This window comes from Zootoca vivipara, chromosome 6 (genome assembly GCF_963506605.1).
Source record: "Zootoca vivipara chromosome 6, rZooViv1.1, whole genome shotgun sequence".
Taxonomy (NCBI): Eukaryota; Metazoa; Chordata; class Lepidosauria; order Squamata; family Lacertidae; genus Zootoca; species Zootoca vivipara.
Window position 1 is genome coordinate 75,610,890 of NC_083281.1, and position 17,657 is coordinate 75,628,546.

The window sequence follows — 17,657 nt, forward strand, 5'->3', positions numbered from 1 at the left end:
AATGTAAGAGAGACAAAGGAACCTTTTCCAGAGCCAGACACATCAAGCCCCACATCCCGAAGGAGACATTCCACTGCATCCACCCAGCCCAGCAAACTGCAGAGGATTCCGGCTGTTGAGGCCTGGACTCCCAAGGCAGGCGGGGTCAGGCACAGATTCTGGAGATTACATATCTCTTTCTTCAAGCTGCTGCTGCAGTAAGAGGTTCCCAAGAAATCCTGGCAAGAAAACAGGGAAGAGAAGAAGCAAACTCACACAGGCATGAGTGTGGCTCATGCTTATCTTGAGGAAGCAGTGAAGGCCCATTTCCCCACATAATATTCTCGGCTGTTTTTGTAACAGCTAGTTGCTCTAGCGATAAATCATTTGGTGTTGTGTTTCAACAGCCCTCATCTTCCTGTTACAAGGAAGGAATTCAGAGAAGACAATAATCCCCCCAAGTCATCTCTCAACACTCCAGAGCAATTACCCAGGCCAATTATTTTTCTTTCTTAAAAAAAAAGTAATTCCCAAGTATAAGCCTGATGAACTGGATACTGGCAGGGGGCACACAAATGGATTCTTTTGGGGAGTCGTTTTAGTAGTCTGGACTGGACTTATTTTAAATGACCAGTGGAGCCTTTTTCATGACAGTGATGGGTGGGGCCAGAGGAAAGAAATGGGTGGAGCAACAGGTGCAATTCTTTCCTTTGTACAATTGGCTTCATCCTGGTGGTGCAAAAGTCAGAGGTTTCTACATCCATACATTTTCCCATCAGGCAAACCAGTGACATTACTGCAGTTCAAGGACACTTCCAGCTAGGCAAAAGCATTCAAGGAGGGCATGGAGCAGGGCTGGTGAGGGGTAGGGTCTGGGAAAAGGCCTGTGGTCCAGGCAGAGAGGTCTGGAGGGCAGCATATGGTCCCTGGCCCTGAGCATTCCTGCCCCTGCTGCAGACCATTCCTGTGCAACCCACATGTGTAGAATTCCACCATAACTCATCTAAACAAAATGAGAAATCTAATATCCTATAAAGATGTGTCTAAAGGCGTTACCTGAAGTCCATCCAATGCTTTCTTCAACAGCTCAACATTTTCAGACACTTCCTCAATTTCAGAGTTCTTGGCAAGTAACTCCTCTTTCAGCAGTGCCTCCCTTTGGCAATACTCTTCCCTGGTCACCTGGATTTCTTCTATCTTCTCAACGATCTGATATGTGTGGGTTAACAAAGAAAAAGTCAGTATATATTATTTATCTGCTCACTCCTGGGATTTATGCTTCACTTCCCAGCTGAAATACATTTGAATATTCATTCCCTCATTAAAAAGTAAAACTGCGTGTTAAAAGCACATGTCCCCACCCCGTTTAGCTTGAAATTCACCTCTTGTATGAGTGCAACAATAATGGAATCTGGTGAATTATAATAATACACCTCCACCCCATAAGGCAGTGTGTGTGTGTGTGTGGTTTGTGTGATGCTCTTAATCAGGGCTGGCCTGCTGGGGGACCTTTCAGGGGTCTCCTATGGCTTGCAGGCATAGCTTGCATCCAACAAGAGTTGTGTGCTCAGTATCATGGGTCCAATTTTTTGGAACTCACTTCCAGCTGAGGTCAGACAGGCCTCCTCCCTATACAACTTCCAGCACCTACTGAAGATATATATGATATATGATATATGATATATATGTATTCCAGAAGGCATTTCAACTAAAGTTCAATTTTATAGCTTTAACTTATTTTGTGTACTGTATCTTTGTAAACTGCTTACGGATACTTGAATTTTAGAGGTATATAAATAATTTAGGTAACTTTTTAGTGCCCATGGCATGGCAAGGAACTCACCAAAGGCAGTGGGCAACAGCATGGTCCACAGCACAACATTAATCTTCCTTTGTTTAACAGGTGAAGATCTTACCTGCTGATCTGTTAGTGCCTTCTCTGGAAGTTGTGAAAAGAGAGCTTTGGTAAGTTGGTGTCTAAAGCGCTGTGCCTATGGCAGAAAACAAAAAGTGAAAAAAGGTTGATGGTAAAACTTAACTGACAGCAGGGAATCCCCCCCCCAACACCTTCCATCACAGAACTGTAGAGTTGGAAGGTACCCCCAAGGGTAATCTAGTCCAACCCCCTGCAAGGCAGGAATCTCAGCTCAAGAATCTCTGACAGTGAGCTATCCAACCTCTGCTTAAAAACCTCCAGTGAGTACACTAACTTCCTTGCTGAGAAATACAGTGGGTTGGAACAGCAACTAGGAATCTTGTGGTACCCAAAACATTTTCTTATTGTATACATTTTCATAGAATCATAGAATCATAGAGTTGGAAGAGACCACAAGGGCCATCCAGTCCAACCCCCTGCCAAGCAGGAAACACCATCAAAGCATTCCTGACAGATGGCTGTCAAGCCTCTGCTTAAAGACCTCCAAAGAAGGAGACTGGATTTTAATGGACATTTTAATGGACCAGAATCCACTTGATCATTCAAACAAGCCATACTTTGACTAATTAAGCCACGTGCAAACCAGGACACCATTACTGATGTTTCAGCTGCCCCTACCTGATTTGCTGCCAGATCCAGATGCGACTTATTGAGGCGCTCCCTGCGCCCCATTTCTTGTAACTGTTGGGATCGCCTCTCGCACTCTTTTTTCAGGTTCCCTTCAGCCTGAAACAGGGAAAGTCTGGGGATAGCAAGGCTGTACAAAAATAGGGTGGGGACCAAAAGAAGGGCAGACTTCAGGCTTACTGCATCTGCTTTGCTTCTTATAAGGAATGCAAGACCTACCAACCAGACCAAACTGCAAAAGATACAAAACCAAAGGACAAGGTGCATCTCTCCCAGTTAGCTTTTCAGTAGCCTAAATTAGGTGCAAAAAGTCGATTTGTTGTTGCTATTGTTAAAATAATTTGGAGTCAGAAACCCTTGCAAACCACCCCAAAATCTACCAGTAGATCACATTCTAATTACTCCCCACTCTTGGTGTAAGTGATTTATAATGCTGCTTCTTTTTCACCAGTATCATGGCTAATCCCTTTCATTCCAACTCTTTGACTCAATGAATCTATGATCAATGTAATCCTTTATGCTTAATGTGCTTGACTGGAATGTGCCATTCTGGACTGGCCAGTCTTTGACTAGATGTGAACATTTTACCTGTGGTTACTTTGCCATCTAGTGGCGAGATAGGATATGCACAGAAAGGCCACTTTTGGTGGGGCACTAGCTTTCATCAATGCTCTTAATGGTGTGTGTGTGTGTGTGTGTGTGTGTGTGTGTGTGTGTGTGTGTGTGTGTTTTACTTTTCTGTTTGCTGCCCTGGGGTCCTTTGGGTGGACCCATGGAATAGAAATTTAAATAATGGTAATAACACTGATTTATTTTTATTTTTACAGGAGGGATGTGCAGCTGGTACCCTCACTCCCAGAACTCCTATATTAGAAGCTACCCTTAAGGAAAACTGTGAAGAAAATAGCCATTTACCTTTGTTTTCTCAGCAAGTTTGTTGGTTAAGATTCCGTGCTCCGTGCGGAACTTATTTATGTCTTCTTTGGATCTTTTCACCTGTAGCTCCAGGTCGCTGATTTGCTGTAGACACCAGAGGGAAGTTGGGAGGATCAGTTGTAGAGAATCACACCAACCTTTATCCCAAGGATGTTTTTAGTATGTAAGAAACACAAGCAGAAGTCCTCTGAGCTACGGGTGGTAAGAAATTCTAGTGGACTGTGGTCACAGCTTCCATCCTGATTCAAAGCAGAACTGATGCCTCTCAAGCAGTTAATGTGGTTAGTTGCTGACCAGATCCAATTTCTATTCCAGTCATATTTAAACATGTAATACTTAAGTCACGCCTTCTAATATTGAACACAACTGCTGTGTTCTGCGAGGACTGCAACCGAAACAGAACTACTAAGGAACAAGAAGGAAGGGCAGCTCCCCCGAAAAAAAGGAAGTTTGAGCACGCACAGCGGCCACAAAGGATTGTATCTAAAATCAGTCCTACTTATGAGTAGACTCATTGAAATTAATGGACACTGAAGTATTTCAATGGGCTTACTCTGCAAAAAAACTTAAATGTAGTTAAATACAATACTACTCAAAATCAGACCCACTGAAATTAAATCAGACATGTCTGTTAATTGCAATGGGTATACTCTGAGTAGGAGTAGCCCTGATTCAGCCTAGAATGTTTACTGCCAGCTGGAAAAGGAAAATAGAAAGTTTGGGGTGGGCAGAGAAATGGGATGGAGTTTCCTAGAAGAGAATGATGCTGGAATACTCAAGAGGAGCACTCCAGCTAGGAGGAAAGCACACAGTGCAAGACAGCCCCCATTTGCAATAGGCAATCTTAAAACTAATAAAGGGTTAAACTGCTAGCGAATCTATCTATCATTCTAAGTCTGCATGGGTGTTATGTTCATAAGCAAATGTTAAGTAAACTGAAGGCTAACTCACTTTCTGATAAGCATTTACTTCTCTCTCTCTGAATTCATGCTTCATTTCCTCTTTAATCCTAGCACACTGCAACGAACAGCAACGAAGGAAAACATGATCAAGCAAGAGAGGCATTACCATGTTCACATTGGCGCTTCTGGTATATAGCAGGGTACCTTCTTCCCATTTGAAAGTTCAAATTTCACACCAAATAATGTTTTGTTTTGTTTTTAAAAAACATAACCCCCCCCCCAAAGCAAAATATCAATTCTAAATGCAGGCGCCTTCAACCAGCTCCCTGATTATTAAAAACTTCTGCAAGAGTTTTACAGCAAAGGAAGAAAAAACAAAAAAGCCATGAGCACTGAATCTGAGCAAGAACGACACAGATTAAAGAATGTCAGCTATACTGTCAGTCAAAACCAACTTGCTTTGGGGAAAGCAGGAGAAGACGACTTTTTCTTTGCCACTTAAAACATACCAAGTTATCCTGGACTGTGATCACTTACGCACAGTAGTCCATGTGTTGGTAGTCTCAAGACTTGATTACTGCAATGTGCTTTATGTGGCGCTTCCCTTAGGCTTGGTCCAGAATTTTCAGCAAGGAAACGTGGTTGCTGATGGGAGCAACTTTCCAACAGCATGCAATACCTGTGCTGCAGTAACTGCACTGGCTGCCTATACCTTACCTGTCCAGGTTCAAAGTTTTGCAACTGGTGTACAAAGCCATAAACAACTTGAGCCAGAGGACCTTAAAGAGCACCTCACACCCTTTTAGGCTGACCAGAGCCCTGCAATTTTGGGAAGTGGCCCATGTCCCAGAAAATTAAATCTCTTTATGTTTCGAAGGTATCATTCAACAAAGTCACCGAGCAAAGTCACCAGTGAAGGTGAGGCAGATGCTGACATTCTATGGTTTCTGGCATGCTGTGAAAACATTTTTATTTCAGCAAGCAATTCCATTTCATCTAGCCACTGAAACTATGTGGTTTTTCCATCCCAGATTTCTTTTGTAACAAGTGTCCCCTTGGCCATAACTTTTGACAAAACAATAAGTTTATTGCTTGCGATATGTGGCCAAATGGCCAATATCGAGGGAGTTTATAATGTCCATGCCCATTTCTAAGAGCCCAGTAGCACCTGAAAGACTAACAAATTTATGTGGCGCAAGACGACTCTCTTGTTTCTGGTTTTGATATACTTGATTTTATCAAGCAACAGGACCAAAGGATGCAAAGGTTGCAAAGCCTGTATTTAAGGGAGGTGAATTTCTTTTTAGTCTTTTTGTTTTGTTTACATGTTGGTTGCAAGCCACCCTGAGCATCCTGTTGGGAAAGGTGACCCTTCTCTGATTTACAGTATTTACGTAGTTTATATTTGTTCCATATTTCAGGGAAAGCTCTGAGCATTTTACAGCATCATAAAAATACCACCAAAAGGGATTTTTTTTAAAACAACAACAACACAGCCCTATATTTTGAAGCCACAGCACAAAAATTAGGTATGCCATAAAATAAAATAAAGGGACCATAATAACTACTAACAGATCCAAAATACAGAAACTGAACAGAGACAATCAGAGCTACGCATCAAGTATACAAGCATGTATTTATAGGCCGCAGTAGCTTTCTCACATGCAAGCTAAAGAAGAGCTTAGTTGCTGGATCAAGACACAGGCTCATCTACAGTGGCCAACCAGATGCCCCAAAGGGGAGCCTACAAGCAGGTCTTGAGGGCATCAGTGCTGTCGCCGCCTGCCAGCAGCAAGTGTTCACAGATGTACTGCTATCTCCCATAAATCCAAACACAGTTTTCAACTGACGAGATAAAAAGCAGCCTGGCCTGCTCCTCTGCCTTGAAACAGCTGCCTGGTCTACAGCTCCCTGTACAGTGAGTGGAGCCAGTCTACAGGTGTCACAGGGCTCAAGCTGGTTGGTTCCTGGCAACTCTGCACAAAACGCTACTGCAAGGGTGGGGAACCTCAGGAACCAAATGCAACCCTCTGTATCTGGATAACTCTTCCTTAAGCCACACCCTTCACTGGCTCTGCTTTGCCTTGCTGGAATGTGCCCTGATTGGAGGATAGAGAGGTGTGTGCGGAGAAACTAACAAACAGAACATTGCAACCGGCCCCGCCCACCTTTGCAACTGGCCCCGCCCACCTCTGGCATGTGGCCCTCAGGCTGAAAAGGGTTCTGAGCCTCTGCTCTTGTGAGATGTAGTGGGTGATTGAACCAGAACTGAGGAGTAACAGTTCCAATACCAGACAAATGTGTCAGAATCAATCCAGTATTCCTACAATTTAGTTATTCAAAAGGGAAGAACATAACGGGTGTGTGTGTGCATTGTGTGGGGTAGCACCCCACATACTAGAATCCAAGCAGGGTTTTAAAAAACATGATTTTTCACCTGGGCAGAAACCTTGGCAAGCTGGTTATCTTTCTCCCTGCTTTCTCTCCTAAACTTCTCCACCTCCATTTTCAATTGCTGGATGTTATGATCCTTTGATGTAATGTCTTTTTGCAAACTGGTCACCAGTCCTGCAGGAAGAAATATTAAGGCATATTTTTTTAAAAAAAAAATATTCATAATGATGTCTTAAAGAATATTAATGAAATAAATAAATAGCTCAAGGGAGACTCATTGAAATGAGTAGATTTCACTTAGTCATGTTCATTAATCACAGTGGTTCTACTCTGAGTAGCATTAATGTTGGTTACAACACTAGAGGTTCTTGTGGATGACTGCAAAAAGGAAGCCCTTAAAAGCCAATCTGAGCTTCCCAAATATAAGGTGGCGAGGGAAAGAACTGACCCAGGATGTACAAAATAAGGAGCAAATGATCCCGAAGTTATTGCTGACTGGACAAAGCACACCTGTTGTAAGAGAGTAGCTCTTCTTCAGCGCATCAGTTTCTTGCTTCCAGTGTGCAATTTGTAGGTCTCGTTCAGAAAGGGAATGGTACAACACTTCACTAGTGTTACTCTGCAAGTTGCAAACCTATTGCAAACATGATTATGGAAACAAAAGATGGAACACAGCCAGTTCACAGCAATTTGGATTCAATCATGCATTTCTATAGCACCAATGCAGACAACAAAACCCCTATGAGGCGGGCATGCAGTGTGATCCTACAGTCACTTTACACTGGGTGGGAAGTCTGGAGAAGACCGAGTCTGTGCAGCTCGACAAACCTAAGTCAGAGGGAGATGGCAATCTCACTGTGGCAAGTGACTGTGGCCCCTGGTCAGGCATTTCAGGCATCACAGTAGTGTAGCTGCAATGGGCATTAATGCTGCTGCAGAACTGTTTCATTTCCCCCTCATTCATTCATTACATTCTAGAGCAGAGGTGGGGGATCTGGAGGCCTCCTGGTGCAGTTGGCCAGCGTGGCCAATGGTCAGGGATGATGGGGAGTTGGAGGGTCACATGCTCCATATCCCCAGGAGCATAGGAAGGGGGGTGCAGCCCGCCCCAGGTGTCATCCTTGAGGGGGGTGACAAAATGGCACACTGCAGGCGTTGGCACTTACCGCGGGGCCTGGCCTGCAGTGCGCCCGAGCCCCGCGTCTCTCCTGCCCCAACGGCAGCATGGGGCTTGCGTCTGCCAGGCGGACTCCATGGGCAGCTTGCCACGCCACCCCCCTGGGCAGATTGTTGCAGTGCCCCTGTGTGCAGATTGCCGAGGTGCCCCTGTGGGCGGCTCGCCCCGCCCCCCACCACTCCGGATACCGGAGCAGCTAGCTATGCCCCTGCATATCCCTACAATGTACCTCCATCACCAGCTGTCCAATTTTGCTGTCAGGCTGCCTGAACCCCAGACATTGGCTCTTCCATACTAAACCCAGACATCTAGGCAGATCTCTACAGCTGTGCATTATTTTATGCTTATCCTTATCCCACTGGCAAATTCCTTGGATCACCAAATAACCTGTGAGCCCCCAGGTGCAGAATGTCTACAAATTAAATAAAAGCAGCCCGGGAAAAGGGCCTATAGTGGTGAGAACAGCTTTGTCTGTTTTCATACATCAAGTTTAAATTGCTTTTGAGTGCCTCTTGCAGCATTCACACACGCTGTTAATAAATAAGAGAGGTGATTGGAATGCAAGTGAATATACTGCCCAATGTAGGTTTTCCATTAACATTAAAAAGCCAGATGAAAGAAGCACTGTTAAGCCTTACATGTGAAAAAAACCTGAAGAGCCAAAAGCAGTTGCATTCCCTCTTCTATCTACATGCTCCAGTTCCCTTCTTGACCTCCTGATTAATGGCAAACTATTGCTCACTGCTACATCCAACCTGGGCAAACCATGGCTTGCCACTGATCAGTAAGTCAGAAGGAATAAAAAAAAGAGAGATGGAAGGAGGGGGTTAGTCCAATCCATCCTATCCTTTCCCATTTTACATAAAAGGCATACTTTTCAATGTATTCACCAGTAAAACAAGCATTTTGTTATGTAAAACACCACTTTTTGTACAGCACCCCAAAATCTGAAGAAGAGTGCAATCCAACCAGGAGTTGCATTCCAATCTGCAAGCCAGTTCATGAGTGTCGGATTGGGTTGGTCCACTTCAAAAAAGTGGACTGAACATATTCCTCTCCAACCCCAGCTGTAGCTCTGTACATGCTTTGAAGGCAAAAGGTTGCATGTTCAAACGCCGGCATCTGCAGATGGGCTGGGAAAGCCCCTTGTTTGAAACCTGGAAAGATGCTGTCAGTGTAGACAATACCAAATAATAGGCTAATTCAGAGAAAGGGAGCTTCCTATACCTATTTCTGAACCTCAGGTCCATCACTGTCCCCTGTCCCTCCATACCTCCTCTTTCAAGGTTTTAATCTCTTTTGTCTTTGTGGCAACATTTTGTTCAAGATCCACCAGCTTCTGATGAAACTCAGCGTCCTTCTTGGCAAGAGCTGCTGTCATCTTCTCTGTTATCACGGCAATCTCATCTTGAAGATTTGCTATCACTGTGTCTTTGTGACTGCACTCGCTTTCAAAGCCAGAGAGGCGGCTGATTTCATTCCCCAGTTTCAGAATTACCTCGTCCTGTGTAGAGGAATACAGCTGCTTGGGACCATAACATGCCTTTGTTCCTGACAGCTTCTGTTTTTTCTTATTCCTCAACAAAGTGAACACTGGATTCCTTACGAAATGCCAGATCTCTCTATTCTAGTTATTAATTATATACACATTTCACCATCTGAAGCAGTAATCTGCATAAGATTTACTTGCCCTACACTGGGGATGACTAACATGCGGCTTTCCAGATATTGTGGGACTGCAATTTCCATTATCTCTGTCCCACTGTCCATTAGCTGGGCCTGGTGGGATGTGAAGTCCGAGAACATATACCTGGAGAGCCACAAATTTGCTATCCTGCCCTATTCCCTAAAATTCACCTTCTGGTAACGTTCTTATCAAACCAGTACTCAGGCACCATGAAATAAGAAGTGCTTGGCTGCCCATCACGCCTTCTCCCAGCTGCTAATCAGGTGCCTCTAGGAATCCTGCAGGCAGGATATGAGAGCAACATTCCTCTCCTGATTCCCAACAACCAGTACACTGCTTCCGATACTGGAGTTAGTACTACTAGCCACATTCACTGTTGGTTTTGACTTTCAGTGTCCTCTACAGCTTGGAACCAGGGAAAGACTGCCTCCATATATGCCTGTCCAGATTTTGAGATCTTTTTCCAATTGCCCCAGCCAGGTGAGGTGTGCCAGGAGACTACAGTGGGGAAAAGCTTTTCAGTAATAGCTCCCCAACTACAGAATGCTCTCTCTAGAGGGGCTCGCCTGGCGTCTCCTCTGACATCATTTTGGTGACGGGCAAGGACCATTTTTGTTTTCTCAGGTCTCTTAATCTGTTCCAGCTTTCAGCTTTATCTCTGCCAATTGATTTTATGCTGCATTAATATGCCTTATTCCTGATATTGGTTTATTTGTGTCTTTGGCTGCAACACCTTCCTGAGAACTTTGTTAAAGGGTATGATATAAAATACCAAGAATAAATAAATATCATTCTCATTTAATGCTGCTGCCTCCTCTGCTTGTAAGGCTCTTGGGGTGATACCTCTCCAAGTGTTTATATCATACATACAAATGGTGTTACATTATGATCATTAATAAAATAATTTTAAAGAAATAAGAGCCCAGCCACTTCTGACCAAAGGCCAATCTAGACTTGACTCCTAATTCCCCAGTGGCCAACCAGATGCCTTTGGGAAGGTCACAATGAGGACATGAGCACAAAGCCCCCTCCTACTCATGTTCCTCAGCACCTGACATTCAGAGGCACTCTGGTACAGAAATTTATATAGAGTCATTGCCACTGGTCACTTTGCCTCCTCCATGAATCTGGCTAATCCCCCTTTAAGGCCACCCAAATTGGTGGCCATCCGTACATCCCGTGGAAGCATATTCACAATGTTTCACAACGTGCTCCAGGAAGAAGCAGTTGAAAAGTCATCATCATGCTCAGATGGCCTTGGTTTTGGGAATTCTCTTGTTCCAGCATGTCTGATCCTTCTGCCCATGTTGATCCCCAGCAGAATTCCCCATTAAGCATGACAACAGGGGTGATACTTCCCCACTGGGTACTAAAGGCAGTTTGGTTACCTACTAAGAGGCCTTCAATATGTCTCATCATCCCTTGCAGGACTCTTCACTAGAACCAGGGAGAGGGTTTTCTCTGTAGCTGAATTTAGGCTTTGGAATGCCTTCGTGAAGTAAGACCATTTCATCCTCTCCTTAATAGCATCCCACTGCATTGCTAAAACCTTCCTTTGTGACCATAAAACACATCAACCCTACAGCTTTTTTAAAAATGTTTTGTTCCAATGCGGTCTGTCTGGAAATAGTTTTACTTGGTAGACTTGTCACTGTTGCCCATGTATTATTTTTCTGCCTTTAGCCTTTTAACTCTGTTGTTATTTTTAAGCTAGTTCATCGCAAAAAGGTCTCCAAGCAACTTACAGCAAATCGAAAAGCATAAACTAAGTATAAACACATTACAATACAGACACATTCACATAAAAACACAAGCAATTCATTTTAAAAAGACAAAAAACTCCCCTTAACAGCAGCAGAACACGCTGGTAGTATACCAGCACCAAAACAACATAATCATAGCACATAAAAAAAACTGGGTCGGTGGCGGAGCAAGGAGCTGCAACAAGATATTCAAAATTGTTTATTGGTTTCAAAGTGTTAGCAGCCTTGGAACTCAATGGAAGGCGGGATACAAATGTTCTTAGTCAGGCTTTTCCAACCTGATGCCCTCCATATGTAGTTGGACTCGGGGATGATGGAAGGTGGAGACCGACAATAACTGGAGGGCACCAGGTTGAGGAAGACTGCTTTAAACACTTAAGAGATAATCGTACACTTCGAAAACATAGGAACCTCACCCTTTCCTTGAGAAGTGCATCCCCTTGGTGAACGTTTGTCAAAGGCCCAATAGCAGCTCCGCTTCCTGGAACAGAACAAGACACCCAGAGAGTGACAGTGAAAAAGTAATCTTACCCTGAGTTTGATGGTGCATTTTTATTGCTGCTTCTTGCCAAGGCACTTCTGTAACTTGGCTTCAAGCACTGATAAGCCTGTCTCCCCACCCCCCACTTCTGCCAACTCATTAGACAATAGCAATTTGGGGACAGAAGTGCCAGAGAGAGGGTGGGGAAGAAGTACAATGCTCCATTATTATTCATCACTGTTTGGTTGGATACATCTTAAGATATTTTAAACAAATTTTGCATGCTCCTTCCTGAGATCAGGTAGCAGATTTTTGTCTATGTTTGGATACAATTGGATGCTGCACCTTTCAAAACTGCACTGATTTCAAAACTGCACTGACTCCTTGATTTCTTATAATTTCTGAGCAATGCTGGGTACAAGACTGCTAGTTGAAATAAATGCTAGATTTGACATTTGCACACAACTACACATTGCAAATTTGGAAAATATGTAGACTTTGGATTGTGTTGCTGCTATTAAGCAGAAATCAAGTAGTGCACAACAACCTGTTGTTATTATTACTCACCCATCACCAGCTGGTCCCAGGGTGGGTTACAATTTAAAATTCAGAAAAAACAGTTAAAACTTACAGCATTCACAAGAATGGGGGGAGGGGGTCCTAAATTCTCTCACCCTTCAGATCCCTTCCCAAAATTCTTCTGTAAAGCATTTGGGCTCACTCCCAACCCAAGTAGAACCATTCACCTCTTGTTACTCTTCTCTCTCTCTTTATTGCACATTCTATTCCTTTCCCCCTTCCGTCCCTTTGTTTTCTCTTGCACATATGACATTTAGATTGCAAACTCCTTGCAGGCAGGGACCTGTGTTTTTGTTTATGATGGTCTGCAGAGTGCCACAATGCCACCATTTAAACAATAAATATCCATTGATACCTAGAACCGCACTACTGAGCCTTCCAAGCAATGCGACATGAGGCTTAGGGCAATACCTGGTATTGGTGCAGAAGGCTTGATGAACGCATCAGGAGAGAAAGAAGGTGAAGCAACCGGTCTGCCCCAAGCATTTACAGGCCTTTTCCTAAGCGGTGGATGTGGCAAAGTCCCACTTCCACCATAGGACCAGCTGCGGCTAATGGGCGGGGACCTTTGAGACTGAAGGGATGGAAACTGAGAAGCAGCCACTGTTGAAGGCTTTGTCTCTGTGACTAAATGGAGCTGCCCCGGCCAGGCTACACGGCGACTCACAGGAGGGTGGGAGACCTATGGGGGGTAAGTTTTTAAAAGGCCATTAGAATAATAAAACAGGCATAAATCAAACCCTCTCAATAAAGTCTTATTGTTAGAAACATGGATAAAAGAACCACAACAACAGATTCCTTGTATTGATTATTTATAGCCTAGTATCTAACACACACACACACACACACACACACACACACACACACCTTCAGATAAAGACCCTCTCCCAACCAGCTAGGCCATTGGGATAGGTAAAACTCAGCTTATCATTTTAACTTATATGAGAAGCATCCATCTAAAATAGGTCTCAGTTGCCTTAGGCATAATATGGAAAGCTGTATAAATATAACTGGCATTAAGTGCTTCAAGTGTACTTGGGATTCAATGCACTAAGTGCTGTCTGAGCAACATGGCAATCACTGTGATACAACTCAGGTTACTGTACATGTTTAAGACTGCAGTGACCTTATAAAATGAATGACATCACCTTTACCTGAGGTCCATTTTCTAGCACAAGCTCCAAGCCTGTTCCGTTGGAGCCAAACCGCAAAATGTCTCCAGGGCTCACTTTCACTGCCGCGTTCTGAATGTGGCAATCATTAACAAACGTTCCATGGGTCGAGTTGAAATCCCGGAGAATGAAGCTGTTTTCTGAATCGCTGAATTCAATGGCTGCATGGTGCTCTTCAATCCCTAGAGACTGAAAGTTACATTTCAAAACTCAGCAGCATAAAAACTTCCTGGACATACAGACTTGTTCAATACTACTGCTTGATACTTGTTTCTCAAACCAGCTTCACGCCTACTGGAGTCATTAAGCAGTTCCTAATTCACCTCTAGCCACGGTGTGAACACCTTTGCATAGACATCCCTGCTCTGTCAACTTCCCCTGTTGTGTACAATTCTGACACTAATGAAACCATACTGATGTGAACAGCTGGGGGGGGAGAACTATGACATGCACCGAAAAACAACAAAAACTTCACTGCTCTCTAAGGCGGTAAAGTGAGCATCCCCTAAATTAGGCTGTGAGAATCCCTGATTTGTAGTAACTAAGATGTATGTTCCAGGGTATGCTTCTGCTTTGCTCTCTGTCTCTGTCTCTCTCCCCTATTTTGCATCTGGCTCCAATTAGATCCTACAAGCCACAGAAGTCTACCCCAGAACACAGTCTGAAACCAACAATTTAGTGCAGGTCCCATCATCCTTAGCCACTGGCTATGCTAGCAGAGGCTGATGGGAATTAGGGCCTAACAACATCTGGAGGGAGACAGGACAGTGAGCTTCATGGCTGAGCAAGGATTTGAACCTGTATCTCTCTGGTTCTGGGTCATGGGTGTAGCCAAGTGGGGGCAGGAGGGAAGCTGCTCCCCCTTCAAGTTAAACAATAGAAATACTTAAGCAGGCATCCCCAAACTGCGGCCCTCCATATGTTTTGGCCTACAACTCCCATGATCCCTAGCTAACAGGATCAGTGGTCGGGGAAGATGGGAATTGTAGTCCAAAACATCTGGAGGGCTGAAATTTGGGGGGTGGCTGTACTTAAGTAACTGACCAATCCTGTTAGTTCTGCCCATCCTAACAAAAATCCTGGCTATGCCCACGACCTAGGCCCATTACGTTTACCAAGGGGCGGGGAACCTGTAGGTGCTCCAGATGTTGCTGGGCTCCAACTCCCCCATCCCTGCTCTAACCACCATATCTCACAGGCAATTCTACACAAGCTAAGAAATAACGGTTCTAAAATGTGGTAAGACATTTAACAGCAAATACAATAAGCAGAACCAGTTAATCTGATGAAATCACCTTCAGGATGATGTCAGAGTCTTCATGCCTTCCTATAGTGGTTATCTTTGGCCTCAGTGCCAAGATGCCATCAGGACTCTTCAGAAAAGCCTTCATGGTGTTGCCTCTAAAATGTATGCAAAAAGCAGGTTTGAATGCTCATAGGAGAGAGCACAGCCATGAATATCAATTTTTGTTTTGTGGTCATGCCGATAAAACAAAAGGTTGTTTGATAGCACCTGCTCAAGAAATGCCTTTTAAGGGTTTTTCTTAGGTGCCTTAAATACCATTGTTGTTAGAAAGGCAGCATATAAAGTTCTGTCAATGTTAGCCATACTCAGAGGAGGAGACCTAATGCAATCAATAAGGGGGGTATTGTTTTTATTATGGTATGTATTTTTTGATATTGTACACCACCCTGTAATCTTTGGGTGGAAGGTGGCATATAAATTTAATAAATAATAATAAGTGCATTAATTTCAATGGGTAGAACTTATATGGATACATCCCATTTACAGGTAGCTGTGATTTCTGCATTGGCTCCCTTCCCACTCTACAATTTTATGTTTACTGTACATCCATTTCTTCAGAGAATGAATGAAAACAAACCCTAAGATCAAGCAGGTGAAATAAACGAAGCGAGCCAAAAATAAGCACTTGCGCCTGCCAATTCCCTGCCTCCCAATTGCACAGGTGGTGAGGTGGAGGAGGAGGGACTTCTCTACAGTTGTATCTAAGCCATGCACTCTGCACATGCTTAAGGGAGTAATGCTCTCACCTTTAACTTTCGTCCTCCAGGGGTTGAAAGCATGTGGTCGGACTAAAGCTCGGAAGAAATTAAAACACAAACACACGTAAAGAAACACACGCGACACCCCCCCACAGCCCCGCCATGCCCCCAACCAACCTCCCCCTCAATCGAGTCGAGCAGAGCCGCCACCTTCAAGCCTGTGCGTGCTTGTGTAGCCGCCAGGCTCGTCTCCATGGCAACCCAGCTAGGCCGCGGCCTCCACCTAGAGGCAGAGCATGAGAAGGAGGAGCGAAGCCAGCCCTCCGGTGACCATGGCAACCGGATAGGCCCAGCTAGGCCGCCGCCTCCGTCTCCATGGCAACCAAGAAGGCTGGGCTAGGCCGCGGCCTCCGCCTCCACCTCCGCCCCCCGTGCGGCGAGCTTTCCTTTCCCCGTCGTTCTCCCCATTCCGCCTTGATAAATCGCCTTTGACAACCCGCCCCCCGCTCCGCAGTGATCATCTGCACTCACACGTGCAATTTATTTGCCTGCTGTACATTTATTCCCCGCCCCTTTCCCTCTGCAAGTTGCCAGCCCAGCATGGTATCCTCACGCCATTTCATCCTCACAACGACCCTGCGAGGTGGGTTAAGCCAGTGTTTCCCAACCAGTGTGCCTCCAGATGTTTTGGGACTACAACTCCCATCATCCCTAGCTAGCAAGACCAGTGGTCAGGAATGATGGGAGTTGTAGTCCCAAAACATCTGGAGGCACACTGGTTGGGAAACACTGGGTTAAGCTGAGGCAGGAGCTTTAAACCTGAATAGGGATTCTTTCCAGTTCTAGTCCAACAAAGTGGCCACAATAAAGTGACTACAGTACAGCTTAGTGCAAAGTCCCAGGAAAAGCCTTTAAAGGCAGGTGTAATTTCACGGTGAAGCAGGTTGCATTCACGGTTCAAATTCAGGGGTGCCACAGAGCACTTGGTAAAGCATCCTGGTTTGTGGGCAGAAGCTGCCCCCATAGGACTGGGGTCGAACCATAACTGAAAGCACTGAAAGATGCAGCTAGTCAATGGAAAACACCGTCTAGCAAAACAGAAATTCAAAATTCTTACAGCAAAGCATGTTTCTGAAGCGCTCTTTGATGCTTTCATTATGAGCTATATTAGGACCTATCCTATTACTCGATTGTAAATAGCTATGAACTATTTTTAATATGGTAGTTTTGTATATGTGACGGGCCCTGGGAAGTTGTGCTGAAGGGAGGGTAAGAAATCTATTTATGAACAATTAATTAACAATTATTATGAACAGTGAGCCAGATGAGCCAGCACCCATAGCTTAGTGGTAGAACATGTGCTTACACTGCCAAAAGTCTTGGGTTCAAAACACCAGCAGCTCCAGGTATTGCTGGGAACGGGCCATCTGAAACCCTGGAGAGCTGCTGCCAGTCAGTGTAGACAATACTGAGATAGATGGACCAAAAGTCTGATGTGGTTTACCACCACTTCCTATGTTTAGTGCTTTCCCCCATATGAAAAATCAGGAGTCAATGATGCTTTAGCTGAGATTCCTGCATTGCAGGGGGTTGGAATAGATGATTCTTGGGGTCCTTTCCAAGTCTACAATTCTATGATTCTAGGACATGCTTCTAACGCCAGTTTTCATTCTAAAAAAAGGTTTGTCAGCTGATTGTCTCCTGTTCATTATTACATATTGCTGAGAAAGCTGCCTCTTCTGCACCAAGTAAGTGATTTATGCATTTATCAGACATATAACTTGATTTTTTATTGCAGCCCTGTGTGTCTTCTCAGCATTAGCAAAATGCAGTGACAGATGCAAAGACACATAAAGAAAAGCAGTTGAACTACAGCTACTAGCTGATTTCTCTGCTTACCTCCAGTAGTTAGGAAAGTCCAAGGTCCACAGCAACCACTCCCCACTCCTATGACTTCCCAGAGAGCAGCAGGTGATGGAGGAACCAGCCATCAATCAGGCTTGATGTCAGTACATGTCGG

At 44.4% G+C, this 17,657-nt stretch overlaps 1 protein-coding gene across 10 annotated transcripts in view; it reads right to left on the minus strand.

Moving 5' to 3' along the window:
• Positions 1-15,808, minus strand: part of FHAD1 (forkhead associated phosphopeptide binding domain 1) — a 36,515-nt gene extending 20,707 nt beyond the window's left edge. For 7 of the 10 annotated variants that reach the window (XR_009557808.1, XR_009557806.1, XR_009557807.1 and 4 more), the window contains exons 1-14: positions 15,686-15,808; positions 14,929-15,034; positions 13,610-13,822; positions 12,873-13,143; positions 11,818-11,882; positions 9,225-9,455; positions 7,285-7,408; positions 6,818-6,948; positions 4,430-4,495; positions 3,458-3,562; positions 2,534-2,641; positions 1,896-1,970; positions 1,036-1,188; positions 23-218 (exon numbers count right to left, since the gene is read on the minus strand). Coding sequence is in view for 6 of the 10 variants with exons in the window: in XM_060276146.1 (XP_060132129.1) it covers positions 23-218; positions 1,036-1,188; positions 1,896-1,970; positions 2,534-2,641; positions 3,458-3,562; positions 4,430-4,495; positions 6,818-6,948; positions 7,285-7,408; positions 9,225-9,455; positions 11,818-11,882; positions 12,873-13,143; positions 13,610-13,822; positions 14,929-15,024 (1,834 nt within the window). In the remaining 4 variants the exon portion in view is untranslated. The remainder of the gene's footprint in view (positions 1-22; positions 219-1,035; positions 1,189-1,895; positions 1,971-2,533; positions 2,642-3,457; positions 3,563-4,429; positions 4,496-6,817; positions 6,949-7,284; positions 7,409-9,224; positions 9,456-11,817; positions 11,883-12,872; positions 13,144-13,609; positions 13,823-14,928; positions 15,035-15,685) is intronic. The other 3 variants (XM_060276144.1, XM_060276148.1, XM_060276147.1) reach the window with 3 other exon arrangements.
• Positions 15,809-17,657: the final 1,849 nt, after the last annotated feature.